Source organism: Triticum aestivum, chromosome 5A (assembly GCF_018294505.1).
Source record: "Triticum aestivum cultivar Chinese Spring chromosome 5A, IWGSC CS RefSeq v2.1, whole genome shotgun sequence".
Taxonomy (NCBI): domain Eukaryota; kingdom Viridiplantae; phylum Streptophyta; class Magnoliopsida; order Poales; family Poaceae; genus Triticum; species Triticum aestivum.
The window spans coordinates 462,357,680-462,371,960 of NC_057806.1; the positions used below are offsets into that span (position 1 = coordinate 462,357,680).

The window sequence follows — 14,281 nt, forward strand, 5'->3', positions numbered from 1 at the left end:
TGATATTTTTCTTCAAAACGAGAGGTGGTGACTTGCAGTGCACCCTTAACAGCATATGTGCCATTTTTAGGACAAAAGTTACCAAAGAGGACTGGACATTTATGGTGGTTGATGAGCTTCCCAGTTGCATGACCATACACTTCTATAAAAAAAGTTCCAACACGATTTGCTTGCTGAACACAGGCTTTGAAGAACAGCAATGTATCATCAGCAAACAATAAATGTGAGATACCAAGAGCCCTTCTTGTGATTTTGAGTGGAGAAATATTTTCTGACATAATCCTTTCATTAATGAGAGTAGAGAGATCAGCAACAAACAAGAACAAATAAGAGGATGACGGATCACCATGCCAAAGCCCACGCATCGGTTTAAAAGAATCTAAGTTGATGCCATTAAATTTTACGGAATATCTCATCGAGGTCACACAAGACATAATCCGTTCGACCTATTGGTGAGTGAAGCCTTTTGCATCAGTTGCTTAAGGTTATTCCAATCAAGCCGATCATATGCCTTGAAGAGATCAAGTTTATAAGCACATTAACTTTTTGTGGGATCCTTCTCCTGCTTTATGTGATGGATATACTCAAAGGCCACTTGAGCATTATCGGTGATCATACGTCTTGGAATGAAAGCACTTTCAGAGGGAGAAATAATATCATCCAGAACTGGCCTAAGCCTATTGACTAGGCACTTTGGAATAACTTTGTAAATAACATTACATAAGCTAATAGGACAAAAATCAGTATTTTTTTACCAGGTTCTGAAATTTTGGGTCATGACAATAACCGTGCCATTTACAACTGGTGGCAGGTTATGTATGCCTTACGAGCAGACAAGCACAACAATCCAAATCACAATTCTTGGAATCGAAGTGTACTATTAGTCAGAGGCTTGGGCATCCAAGGCCGCTTTCTTCTTGGCCGCCTTGGCCTCGCTGTACTCGCCGTAGGAGTAGGAGGCGAGGCCCCAGAGCGAGAGCGCGAGCGCCACGCCCTTCTCGCTGGTGAACTTCTCGTGCAGGAAGATGACGGCCAGCACCTCTGTGACCGGGATGAAGACGGCGATGAGGATCCCGGCGAACAGGGTGTGGACGCAGAAGATGACGCCCACGGCGCCCAGGAAGAAGAACTGCCACAGGATGGCGCTCCACACCAGCACCGTGTAGTACCGGGCCTCCCCTAGCTCGAATGTCTGCGCTTCCCTTGAGATCGCCTGCACGCACACACCACACACACAAAACATCTATTAGTATGTGTGTCTGCCTTACCTTTTTTTGTGAGCAATTAGTACTATGTGTAGTACTCTTTCTGTAAACTGATATATAAGATCTTTTAGATCAGTAGTACTTTGCGTCTGCTTTTAGGCGTGGTCTAACTAACTGCGACATATGGAGAAACGCAGAAGTGCACGAGCAAAAGCATGATTTTTGATAGTGTCTAACTATGGTGACGCTGGCGCACTCAGTTACTGTCTGAGCTAGTTGTCCATATATGAGCCGTCCATCGAAAGTAGGAGGAGGATTTGCTTAACAAAGAAAGTAGGACGCTGTAATTATTCATGAGACACTTCCTGGAGTATTATTTTTGTACTCCCCCACCCCATTTTATTACAACGAGGCAACAAAGATATTGACTGTTCACAGCGCTCGACCAAGCCAAAGTAGCTGAGTCAGTCAGTCAGATAAGTACCAAAAGCCAACATAGCCAACATGTACATGATCACCGGTCCTAGCTGGAATGCGCTCGCAGATAGAAGCTTTGCTGATCTTCGGGGATCTTCCTAGTATCTTCTTTTATAGGAGGACGTGATTATCCATGATTCGCCCAACAAAGAAAGCCTTTCCATCTGACTGTTCCACGTTGGTTTTGCATCATGCCTAGCTAGCTTTTCCTATTACTAAAAAAGTCACGCAGCAATGTGTCTTATATGACGATTGATTGGGGGTGGGCCACGAGCATTGCTGCACAGACGACAGTCCTTGCACGATTCATGGACGACAGAGCCAGCTGAGCCTTTCATCACATCTGATGCGTGCGTGGATTTGCACCTTTGGATCATCGGTCGTACGTGCAAGGATCGTGCAAGGTCTGTCTGTCAAATTGTGTCGTCCAGATATTATTGTGTCGTCCAGAAATTGTGCGTGGCATTGTTAAGCGGGCGGTCAAACAACCTTTTTCTTGTGTGGGTACTGGGGTCTAGATCCATGATTCCTTGGTTTTCTTCACTGAAACCGTGTGCTATCTCCACTTAGAGCATCTCCAATAAGCCAACGGCCATTCGCGCGCCTAATGTCGCTTTTGGGTTGCAGCTGCGACGATGATGGGATGGCATCCATCCATGAAAAGAGAGGCTAGGAAGCAACGGCCGCCTGTAGCCACCATCAATGACCTGATTCCCGTGGGTTCCGATCGCTCGTTGTACGAGTGCGACGGAACAGCTAGCTATACCGCGTCCACGTTACCGGATTCGATCGATATGCTCGATCGGGCTCTCGTCGTCTTCAGCATGATCACAATTCACAGGCTACGCCAATAATTGCTTGGGTCCAAATGGAATGGGCGGCGCGGGCCTTCTCCTAATTGCTACTCCGATCCTGTCCAGCGAGCACGTATATACTACTCACACGCCATCCGCGTGAACTGACGAAATACCGGTCGTTTTCGGTGTAGCCGTCCTATTGATGCCAATGGCCGTCTGCCAGGAGGAATGGTCCAAGGCCAATCTTTTCGAAGGCGGTGAAATCATTCGGGGGAAGGGAATTCAAGTGCGGATGGCTACTGTCCAGGGGAACGACTCTGGGTCACGACCCGTCTCCGTGCATGACCCAAGGAAGGAAGAGAAACTACCGTCGCATACTCCTACTCTCCTGGTCTAGTAGAGTGTAGAGAGAGGAGTGAGGGACATGGGCAGTGGGGCAGCGCACCTGGAAGTCGTTGTTGAAGATCATGCCGACGGTGCAGAAGGCGGTGGCGAAGAAGCCCATCACCAGCTGCATCTCCATCACCAGCGCGTAGGTCACCACGCGCCCGCCGCCCGCGGCCCGCTTGTAGGTCAGCTCGATCAGCGGCAGCACCAGCCCGTACAGCGCCGCCGCGGCCAGGGTCAGCAGGAACCCCAGCCAGTACTGCCCCTTGGTCACCCCGGCGGGGCGGTCGGAGGAGACGTGCAGCCCCAGCACCACGGCGCCCACGGTGAGCAGCGCCACCGCGTTCACCGACAGCGCCGTCAGCCGCTGCCGCACGATCAGGAACGCGAAGAAGACGGTGAAGGCCAGCTGCGTGGAGATGAGGATCGCGGAGGTGGACACGGGCACGAACGACAGCCCGTACGCGTACAGGAAGTCGTCGGCGCCGGTGGCCAGACCGAGCCCCGCGGCGGCAAGCAGTATCCTCGGCGGGGTCAGCACCACCGGCGCGCTGGGGTCGTGCGCGCGCCGGCTGAGGTAGGAGGCCGCCACGGGGAGCAGCAGCAGCGGCCAGCCGCCGGTCTCGAGCCACGCGGACAGCCACTTTCGGTGCCCGCCCTTGCTGAAGTAGAGGCGGCTGAGGAGCGGCCCGCCCGTGGTGCCCAGCGTGAGCATCCCGCAGTTGAGCGCCACCAGGAACCGCTGCATCGCCTTGCCGTGCGCCGGCGGCGCGGGGCGCTGGTCGTCGTCCTTGGGCGCCTCCACGTCCATGCCTACGTTGCGAGGGTGCGCCTGCGCGTGTCTGAGTGCTGGGAACGGTAGCTGGAGGGCGCTTGTCTAGGACTCCATTTTTGGAAGCTAGTGCGCACGGCGCTTTGGAGACAACGATGGCGCCGGCCGGCGGGCTGAGGATATGAATTGACAAAGTTTTAGCTACTGACATGAGTTTGCCACTCATTTGTACATTCATTGCCAAACAATAATGCTACACCTACTAGTGCAAAGATCTACGAAGATTTTACTTCCTCTTATCCAAATTAATTGATGCACTACAACATTATATATTAATCAAAATCTCTAGTTCTTAATAAGAGTTGGTACATCTCCCACCGACCCTATATTACGCCCATGAGCGTTATACAAAACGATCTTTCGCTGAAGCGCATTCAAGTTGGCCCGGCTCATTTGATGCATGCATTAACTCGATCAAATCGGCACTTTCCCAAAACAACATCATACATTAACTCATTCAAATCAAATCTTAACAAAATCTAAACTTTACTTTCCTTCTCCTACTCATACTCAAATCAAATCAAATCTTATCAAAACATCAACTATAATCAAATGTGGCCGGCCCATTTGACGCGTGCACCTGTTCTTAGGTTTCCCCTTATGTTTTATTTTTTTAATTTCCTTTTTTATTTTTATTTTTCTATGATCAATCTATACTTTGTGTTCGGTATACTATCAAAAACGGCGCTTTTCTAAAACAATATCCAATCAAATCGGTACTTTTCTAAAACAATGTCATGAATTAACTCAATCAAATCAAATCTTACCAAAACATAAGTGTAAATCAAAGTTGACCAGCCCAGTTCACATGTGTGGGCGTTTTTATTTTTTGTTTTTTTCCTCTATGTTTTGTTTATGGTTTTCTTTTTTTGTTTCATTTTTCGATGCCCAACCTATTTGTGCTCGGCATACTATCAGAATCGATACAAAAGTCTACACCATGCTGAGTTGGTAGCATCACCTCCATTCCGGTTAACCCCTCCCCCCATCGATCTTTTTCTACCCCGCTAATTTATTTAAACCGGGTTTTAGCCCAGTTATCTACTTAATTTGGTTTTTATCTGCCAAATCTACACAAATTATGCAGATCGATCTTCAATATATTATGTCGTTATGGAGAGGAACTAATTACGATGATCTCTAATCAATCTTTAAAGACCAAATCAGTGGAGAGGAATCAATGTTTGATAATGAAGGCAACATTTATGGAAAGGAATCAATCACATGTCTATAACCTCTCTCTTTATTATTGAAGAGTGAAAGTGCAACTATCCCTGGGTGGTTTTGGTAATTCCTAACAACATATAGCACATTGAGCTAATGCTATTTCAAGATAAGTATTTCAGGAAAGCTCAATGTTTGGCATGGTATGGATTAGAAAGTGGACCCCTCAAAATACTAAGAAGACATGTTGGCTCAAGCTCAAAGCTCAGGACTCTACATTTTCTATTTTAGTGATCCAAAATCACATTGAGTCTATAGGAAAGTCAATACTATTAAAAGGGGATGAGGTGTGGCTTAATGGCTTACTTGCTCAAAGTGCTTAGTGATATGCTCCAAAACCTCAACTACTTTCTCATATCCACATATGTTCCAAACCAAAAGTCAAACTCGGCCCCACCGAAATTTCCTACCCGGCGCCACCGAGTTCAGTTGACATAGCTACTGCCACAAACCCTAGTCATTTCGGTCTCATCGATAGGGATCTCGGTCTCACCGAGATGGGATTGCAACCTCTCTGTTTCCCTTCGTAACGTTTTGGTCCAACCGAGATGAGCGATCGGTCCCACCGAGATTGCAGTGCAAACTCTCTGTTTCCCCTTCGTAATGTTTCGGTCTAACCGAGATGAGCGAATCGGTCCCACCGAGTTTGCCTGACTAACTCTCTGTTTGCCTATTACCAAAATCGGTCCCACCGAATTTGTGTAATCGGTCTCACCGAGATAACGTTATGCCCTAACCCTAATGAGATCGGTCCTACCGAGTTGACATGTCGGTCCCACCGAAAATCTCAGCGTTCACATTTTAAACTAAATCGGTCTGACCGAGTTTCATGATTCGGTCCCACCGAGTTTGGTGATTTATGTATAACGGTTAGATTTTATGTGGAGGCTATATATACCCCTCCACCCACTCTTCATTAATGGAGAGAGCCATCAGAACATGCCTACACTTCCAACATACATTTTCTGAGAGAGAACCACCTACACTTGTGTAACGCCCCGGATATAACTTTCCCAATTTGTACTCCAACTCTTGCCGTTTCCGGCATTAAGTTATATTTATTTCTCGGGTTCGGGTCTTTGTCTCCGTGTGTTGTTTTCGTTGTCATGCATCTCATATCATGTCATCATGCACATTGCATTTGCATACGTGTTCGTCTCATGCATTCGAGCTTTTTCCCCGTTGTCCGTTTTGCATTCCGGCGCTTCGTTCTCCTCCGGTGGTCATTTCTAGCTTTCTTTCGTGTGTGGGGATTAAACATTTCCGGATTGGACCGAGACTTGCCAAGCGGTCTTTGTTTATTACCGGTAGACCGCCTGTCAAGTTTTGTATCATTTGGACTTCGTTTGAAACTCCAACGGTTAACCGAGGGACCGAAAAGGCCTCGTGCGAGTTGCAGCCCAACACCCCTCCAATTTGGCCCAAAATCCACCAAACTCTTCTCCATGTCCTAGAGTGTTCGATCACGATCGCGTGGCCGAAAATCGCACCTTATTTGGACTCTTTTAGCTTCCTCTATGCCTATATATACACCCCCCTCCAAAAATTCGCGGTTCAATCCACCCCTAACCCTAAAAAAAAATAGATCTCCGCCGCCGCCGGACGTGTCCGACCCGCGCCGGACAACGTCCGGATCCGCCGCCGCCAACCACCGGGCACCACGTGGCGCGGGCGGACCACATCACCGCCGCCACTCCTGCCGGCCCGTCAGGCCCGGAGCAGGCCCACCTCTCCGCTGCTCGGGCCAGAGCCCGCGTCTCCTCCCCGCCTCGTCTTCCCCAGCCCCGGGTGCCCGAGCCCCGCCGCCGTCGAAGCCCGCCGCCGCCGCACCATTTCCGGCCGGGGCAAGCTCCGCCCCAGGCCACCTCGTCGCCGGCCGCCGCCCCTCGCCGCCTCGTCGCCGGTGCCGCCTCCTCCGCCACTCCGGCCTCTCCCTCCTCGTCTCCGAGCTCCGGGCGCCACGAACTCCACCGGTGAACAGGAACTCCGGCGGTGAACAGTAGATCCGGCGTGCATCGAAATCCGTGCAGATCTGGATCTGAGATCCGCGGGTTGACTTTTTCTCCTCCGAACCCTAATTTTTGTGCTAACTTTGGCCTGTGATATCTCCACATCCGTAGCTCCGTTTTGGACATATAGTATATCAAAATGTTCGCCTCGATGAGTACATCATTTCATTCCATTGCATCATTTTCATTCGAGTTCATCTTGATGCCCGAAATGCTGTTAGAAGGAGGCTCCGTGAGTTAATTGTCAGATCTGCTAGTTCATCTTAGACTTTTTGTCATTTTTGCCATGATTGTTGTGTGCATGATATGCCTATGAGTCCTTCATATGTTTTGTTAAGGAGTTTGTCTTCTTTCCAGAGGTGCAACCCATGCATTTTGTGATGTGTGTGGTGACTTGTGCAAGCTTGCAAAGTGAGGCACCCGGTAAATCTGTTTTCAGGTACTTAGTAATTCCACCAAGTCCTGGGATTGTTTAGTTCATGATGCCATATGTTCATGTTGTTTTCTAGTGATCCGTGCCTCTTTTGAGGATGATCAGTAAGGGAGTTTTGTTAATCTTGTAGTGCTTTATCCATCCATGTCTTTGTTTGCAATTATGGAGCACCCTAGCTTGAGTCAATCGAGCTCTACTTTTGCTTCGTTGTGAATCTGGGCAGATCGTCAACTTGTTTGCGATTTTGCCGATGTTATTGTAGTTGATTCGTGCATGCTATGCCATTGTTCTTGCCATGTCTAGCTTGTGTTTTGTGCCTTCTTTATGGGTGTAAGATTGTCTTGCCATGACTTGCACCATAGTGAGTGCATCGAGCTCGTAAACATGCCTTCGTGAGTTATGTTTCAGCATGTCCCAGTTTTCACTAAGTCTGAAAACTGATTATGTTTTTGCTATGTTCGTGTGCTTGTTAGTATATTTTGTGATCCCTTTTGGCTCAAGGTCACTAAGGGGCTTTTGTTAAGCTTGTTAAGTAGCTCCATGCCATGTCTTTCTTTGTCATGTTCAGGTCCTGTAGCTTGTTGTTTTGTTGCTCCGAAGAGGGCTATATGATCTGAAATTCCAGACAAGTGTTAATTTCACTAAGTCTGAGATCTGTTATCCATTTGCGTTTTTGCCATGCTTGTTTGAACCTGTTAATGGACGAATTGGCTGTAGCTCAGTGCTAGACTTTTGTTAAGCATCTTGTGTGCATCCCTGCCATATATTTTGTTGTCATGTTTGGGTGCTGTAGCATGTTCATTTCATTGCATTTAGATGCCTACTTGCTGTAAATCGCAGACTGTTGTCGTTTTTTGAATCGCTTGCCATTTCCAAACCGTAACTCCGATTCTGGCGTTCTTTATATCGTTTTCAAGCGATTTCATCTCATCTTTCCAGTGGCATACTTGGTTTTTCTAAGTTGAGGCCAGGTTCATGCATTTCCTGTCATATCTTGCATTTTGCAACCCGCATCGCATCCCGCATAGCATATCATCATTTCATCATATTGCTTGGTCTTGCACGTGGTTGATTGTATCCTTGTTGCTTGTTTGTCTTGTTTGGGTAGAGCCGGGAGACGAGTTCGCTAACGAGGAGCCCGTTGAGTTTGCTCTCGAGGATCCAGTCAACTCTGACAACTGTGCAAGCAAGATGATCATACCCTCGAAATTACTACTATCTTTGTTGTGCTAGTTTGCTCGCTCTTCTGCTATGCCAATGCTATGATGCCTACCTTTTGCTTGTCAGCCTCCCAATTGCCATGTTGAACCTCTAACCCACCTTTGTCCTAGCAAACCGTTGATTGGTTATGTTACCGCTTTGCTCAGCCCCTCTTATAGCGTTGCTAGTTGCAGGTGAAGAATGGAGGTCGTTCCTTATTGGAACATCTTTTATTTACTTGTTGGGATATCATTATATTGCCATGTTATCTTAATGCACCTATATACTTGGTAAAGGGTGGAAGGCTCAGCCTCTCGCCTAGTGTTTTGTTCCACTCTTGCCGCCCTAGTTTCCGTCATATCGGTGTTATGTTCCCGGATTTTTGCGTTCCTTACGCGGTTGGGTTATAATGGGAACCCCTTGATATTTCGCCTTGATTAAAGCTTTTCCAGCAATGCCCAACATTGGTCTTACCATTTGCCGCCTAGCCTTTTCTTTCCCTTGGGTTCTACAGACTCAAGGGTCATCTTATTTTAACCCCACCCCCGGGCCAGTGCTCCTCTAAGTGTTGGTCCAAACTAGAGCCCCTTGCAGCGCCACCTCGGGGAAACTCGAGGGCTGGTTTTAGTTGTATGGATTGCTTACCCGAGTGTGCCCTGAGAAAAAGATATGTGCAGCTCCTATCAGGATTTGTCGGCACATTCGGACGGTGTTGCTGGTCTTGTTTTAACCTGTCGAAGTGTCTTGAGTTACCGAGATACCAAGTCTGATCGGAACGTCTTGGGAGGAGGTCTATTCCTTCGTTGACCGTGAGAGCTTGTCATGGGCTAAGTTAGGACTCCACTGCAGGGATTGAACTTTCGAAAGCCGTGCCCGCGGTTATGGGCAGATGGGAATTTGTTAATGTCCGATTGTAGATAACTTGAACCTTAATTAATTAAAATGTATCAACCGAGTGCGTTACCGTGATGGCCTCTTCTCGGCGGAGTCCGGGAAGTGGACACGGTGTTGGAGTAATGTTTGCACAGGTTGCTCTCTAGTTTCTCGCTCGCGCTTGCCTCCTCTTCTCGCTCTCCTTTGCGAATAAGTTAGCCACCATACTTGCTAGTCGCTTGCTGCAGCTCCACTCATATTTTCCTTGACATTCCTATAAGCTTAAATAGTCTTGATCGCGAGGGTGCGAGATTGCTGAGTCCCTGCGGCTCACAGATTACTATTACACCAGATGCAGGGCCTGATGATTCCGCTCCAGGAGACGCATATGAGCTCAAGTGGGAGTTCGACGAAGACTCTCAGCGATACTATGTTTCCTTTCCCGATGATCAGTAGTGGTGCCCAGTTGGGGGTGTTTGGGACCGTTGTCGCATGTTGGGTTCTCTTTATTTTGGCGCCGTAGTTGGGCCATGAGTGTGTTGGATGATGTAATGTTATTTATGTACTTGATTGACGTGGTGAGTGTAAGCCAACTATGTTATCTCCCCTTTTATTATTATTACATGGGATGTTGTGAAGATTGCCTAACTTGCGACATATGCCTTCAATGCGATTATGTCTCTAAGTCGTGCCTCGACACGTGGGAGCTATAGTCGCATCGAGGGTGTTATAACTTGTGTTGAGATCAAGATATTCCATTCCAACCACATAAATCTTGATCTCTAGCCTTCCCCAAGTTGCTTTCCACTCAAATCCTCTTTTCACCAAATCCAATCCTATGAGAGAGAGCTGAATGTTGGGGAGACTATCATTTGAAGCACAAGAGCAAGGAGTTCATCATCAACACACCGTCTATTACCTTTTGGAGAGTGGTGTCTCCTAGATTGGTTAGGTGTCACTTGGGAGTCTCCGTCAAGATTGTGGAGTTGAACCAAGGAGTTTGTACGGGCAAGGAGATCGCCTACTTCGTGAAGATCTACCCTAGTGAGGCAAGTCCTTCGTGGGCGATGGCCATGGTGGGATAGACAAGGTTGCTTCTTCGTGGACCCTTCATGGGTGGAGCGCTCCGTGGATTCGCACAACCGTTACCCTTCATGGGTTGAAGTCTCCATCAACGTGGATGTACGGTAGCACCACCTATCGGAACCACGCCAAAAATCTCTGTGTCTACATTGAGTTTGCCCCTCCAAACTCCTCCTTTTACCTTCATATGCAATTGTTTTACATTCCGCTGCTATACTCTTAGAATTGCATGTGTAGGTTGATTACTTGACTTGTGCTAAGTTGTTAAAATCTGCCAAGACTTAAAATTGGGAAAAGGCTAGATTTTTATTTGGTCAAGTTGTCTAATCACCTCCCCCCTCTAGACATACTTTCGATCCTACAAGTGGTATCAGAGCTTTGGTCTCCATTTGCTTTGATTTCCATAGATTTTGGTGATCATAGCCTTGGTTTCACAACCTAGGAGAGTATGGCGTCTAGCGAGGGAAATTACCACCGTAGAGGTCCTTACTTTAATGATAAAAAATTTGCTAATTGGAAACATAAGATGAAAATGCATATTCTTGGACATAACCCCGCTGTTTGGGATATTGTGTGTATTGACTTGTAAGGTGAATTCTTTGATGAGAGAGAACCGAACCGTGAAGCTACCGCGGAAGAGTTGAAGATGTTGCAATACAATGCTCAAGCTTGTGATATTCTGTTCAATGGATTGTGCCCCGAATAATTCAACAAAATCAGTCGTCTTGATAATGCAAAGGAAATTTGGGATACTTTGATTGATATGCACGAAGGTAGCGACTTCGTCAAGGAATCCAAATTGGATGTGCTTCAAAGTCCACTTGACAAGTTCAAAATGAAGGATGGTGAAGGTGTCGCTGAAATGTACTCTAGGCTTGCTCTCATCACAAAATGAGATTGTCGGCTTAGGAAGTGAAGAGATGACCGATAGATTCATCATCAAGAAGATCCTAAGAGCCTTGGATGAAAAATATGATATCGTGTGCACATTGATCCAAATGATGCCCAATTACAAAGATCTCAAGCCAACGAAAGTCATTGTAAGAATTGTTGCTCATGAGATGTCACTTAAGGACAAGGAAAAGCTCCACAACAAGTCAAGTGGTGCTTACAAAGCCTCATGTGATACTCCCACATCATCAAGTGAGAAACAAGCCTTCAATGAAGAATTGAACCTAATGGTGAAGAATTTCAACAAATTCTACAAGAGTAGAAGAAATGAAAGAAGTTCCAAGTCAAGGCCCTACAATGACAAAAAATCTTCAAGTCGTGAACGTAATTGCTACAATTGTGGAAGACTCGGACACTACTCCAATGAGTGTACGACTCCCTACAAAAGAAGAGAAGATTCTTCCAAAAGAAGAAGTAGGAGAGAAGAATTACCACCAAGAGAGAGAATGAGTAGAGATGATCGTTATGAGCGAAGACCCTCACGGAGAAGCAAGGATTCGGAAAGGAAGGACAAGTCATCAAGGAGCTACACAAAACGAAGACATCAAACTCATGTTAGTGAATGGGTATCCGGCTCCGACTCCGACAATCACTCCGAGAGAAGTTATCACTCTCACTCCGAATATACTCAAAATGAAGGTGTTGCCGGTCTAGCACTTGTGTCAACCAACTCCTACGACATATTTGAGTCACCAAATGAAGGAATTGGAAGATGCTTCATGGCTAAAGGCCCAAAGGTATCACACCCCGAGTATGTTGATTTCAATAGTGATGAAGATGATTTGCTAGGTGATTATGATTTACTTGTTGACAACTCTAGTTATGAAAACTATGATGAACTTGCTATTAATCATGCTAATCGAGATAAAAAGAATGACAATGATAATAAGGAGATTGAGCATCTAACTAAAGAACTAAACACTCTTAAATTAGCTTATGAAACTACCTTGGAAGATCATCGAGAACTTTTAAAGACTCATGAGAAGTTACGCTTTGAAAAGCTCAACCTTGAGCAAGAGCATGGGTTCTTAAAAGCGATCAATGATGATCTTCGCAAGAAAAGTTCTTCTTACATTGCCAAGCGTTTACTCTTCTCTACTTACATGCCTCAAGTTAAATCTAACAACAAGAACAAGAAAGATTCTTCTTCTAGTAGTAACAATAATCATGCTAAATCCAATGATGTTGCTTCTAGTAGTTCTCTTGATTCCACTAATAATTCTCTTAGCCAAGTTGCACTTGAGCAAGAAAATAGCTTATTGAAGGGAATTATAGAGAAAGGTGTTTACAAGAGTCTTGCCGGAAGTAAGCAATTTGAGGAAATTGTACGCAAGCAAGGAAGACAACGGAAGAATCAAGGTGTTGGTTTTGAACGAAAGTTCAATGCCAATGGAGTTGAGTGGGGAGAAGATCAATACCCCAAGACGAAGTTTGTTCCTCAACAAGAGAAGTATGATCCTAATTCTTTCCAAGGAACACAAGCTCAAGATGATCTTCCACCACAAGACCACAAGCTAAATGGCAAGGACAAGCTTCAAGAGGAGATTGATGCATTTGAAGAAGCCCCTAAGGCATTGGTCAAGTGGGTTCCCAAGACTACATCAAGTACGACTACAAATCCAAGGATTCCCATCAAGATGGTGTGGATCCCGAAGAAGAAGAAGAACTAGAGAGTTCTTGACGGTGACTCCGCCAACATACTTCACTCATATCATTTTGGCAAGGACAAGTGCAAACAATTTCCATATCTTACACTAGTTCAAGGATTCACAAACCCTCTTGTTGGTAAGACAAGGGACAAGGTAACCTAATGCATTCATGGACATCATCTCATGTGAATATCACTCTATGTCTATGGATATCCTTGTTTGTTCCTTGTGGGACTAACCCGTGTAGGTATCGAAAGTGCAACTCACTCCAAAGGATTGCTCCAAATGATCTACATCAACTTTGAGCACCTACATCTTCAACACCTAGATGAAGTCATCATCGACAAAACCCAAGGTTAGTTCATCCCTCCTAGGGGGGATATCACATCTAGGGGGAGATTTACTCTAATCAATTGAGCTAAAGCAACTCTAACGATGTGAACACAACAATGCATTATGTAAAAGTGGTAACCCCACTTATGCTTAAATGATGAGTACGACCTACAATCAAATGTTCTCATTTGACTCCTCGGTCAATATACTCATATATAGATGACCTAGTCATCGCCAAATTGCTTGATAGATGCTAGAGTGATTGTGCATGCTTTGTCACATATTTCATTTGCCATCTTATTGTGTGAGCATGTTGGTTGCATATTTTACTCATTCAAGGACATCCATTTGTTGCTTTGATTGTTTGGCTTTTTCTCTTCTGCAAAATGGATGGACAAAAATGCCTAAGAACCTCCTCTAGCTATCTATGCTTTTCCCGTCTCAAACTCTATTCATGCTATATCACAAAGTTTGATCAAGTCAGATTCGAACCACTCTGTGTGAGGAGCACTCGGAGTCCCCGATTCTTCATAGACTTAAACTTTCAAAACCTCTTTGTGCATTTTGGTATGACCGAGTCATCCATTTCGGTCACACCGAGATCACTAAATTGATCTAAGTTTTCAATCTCGGTGCAACCGATTTGAACTTTTCGGTCACATCGAGTTGCAGTAACCGCTTGCAAGTCTGCATCTCGGTGCCACCGAGTTGTTCCACTCGGTCACACCGACAGGGTCGGGATATATATACTCACGGGTTGAATTTTGGAAATTTCTCCAAAACTCTTCACCCCGCGCGTGTCCTGCTCTGCCTCCCCGGGTCTCCGGA

At 46.0% G+C, this 14,281-nt stretch overlaps 1 protein-coding gene across 1 annotated transcript; it reads right to left on the bottom strand.

Annotated features, from left to right (window-relative positions):
* Nucleotides 1–636: 636 nt before the first annotated feature.
* On the bottom strand, nucleotides 637–3,848 carry LOC123104036 (purine permease 3). The gene is made up of 2 exons (XM_044525757.1): nucleotides 2,925–3,848; nucleotides 637–1,213 (listed from the first exon to the last, which is right to left on the bottom strand). Exons 1-2 carry the CDS (start codon nucleotides 3,675–3,677, stop codon nucleotides 881–883), a joined length of 1,086 nt encoding a protein of 361 aa, XP_044381692.1. The 5' UTR covers nucleotides 3,678–3,848; the 3' UTR covers nucleotides 637–880.
* Between the last annotated feature and the right edge of the window lie 10,433 nt (nucleotides 3,849–14,281).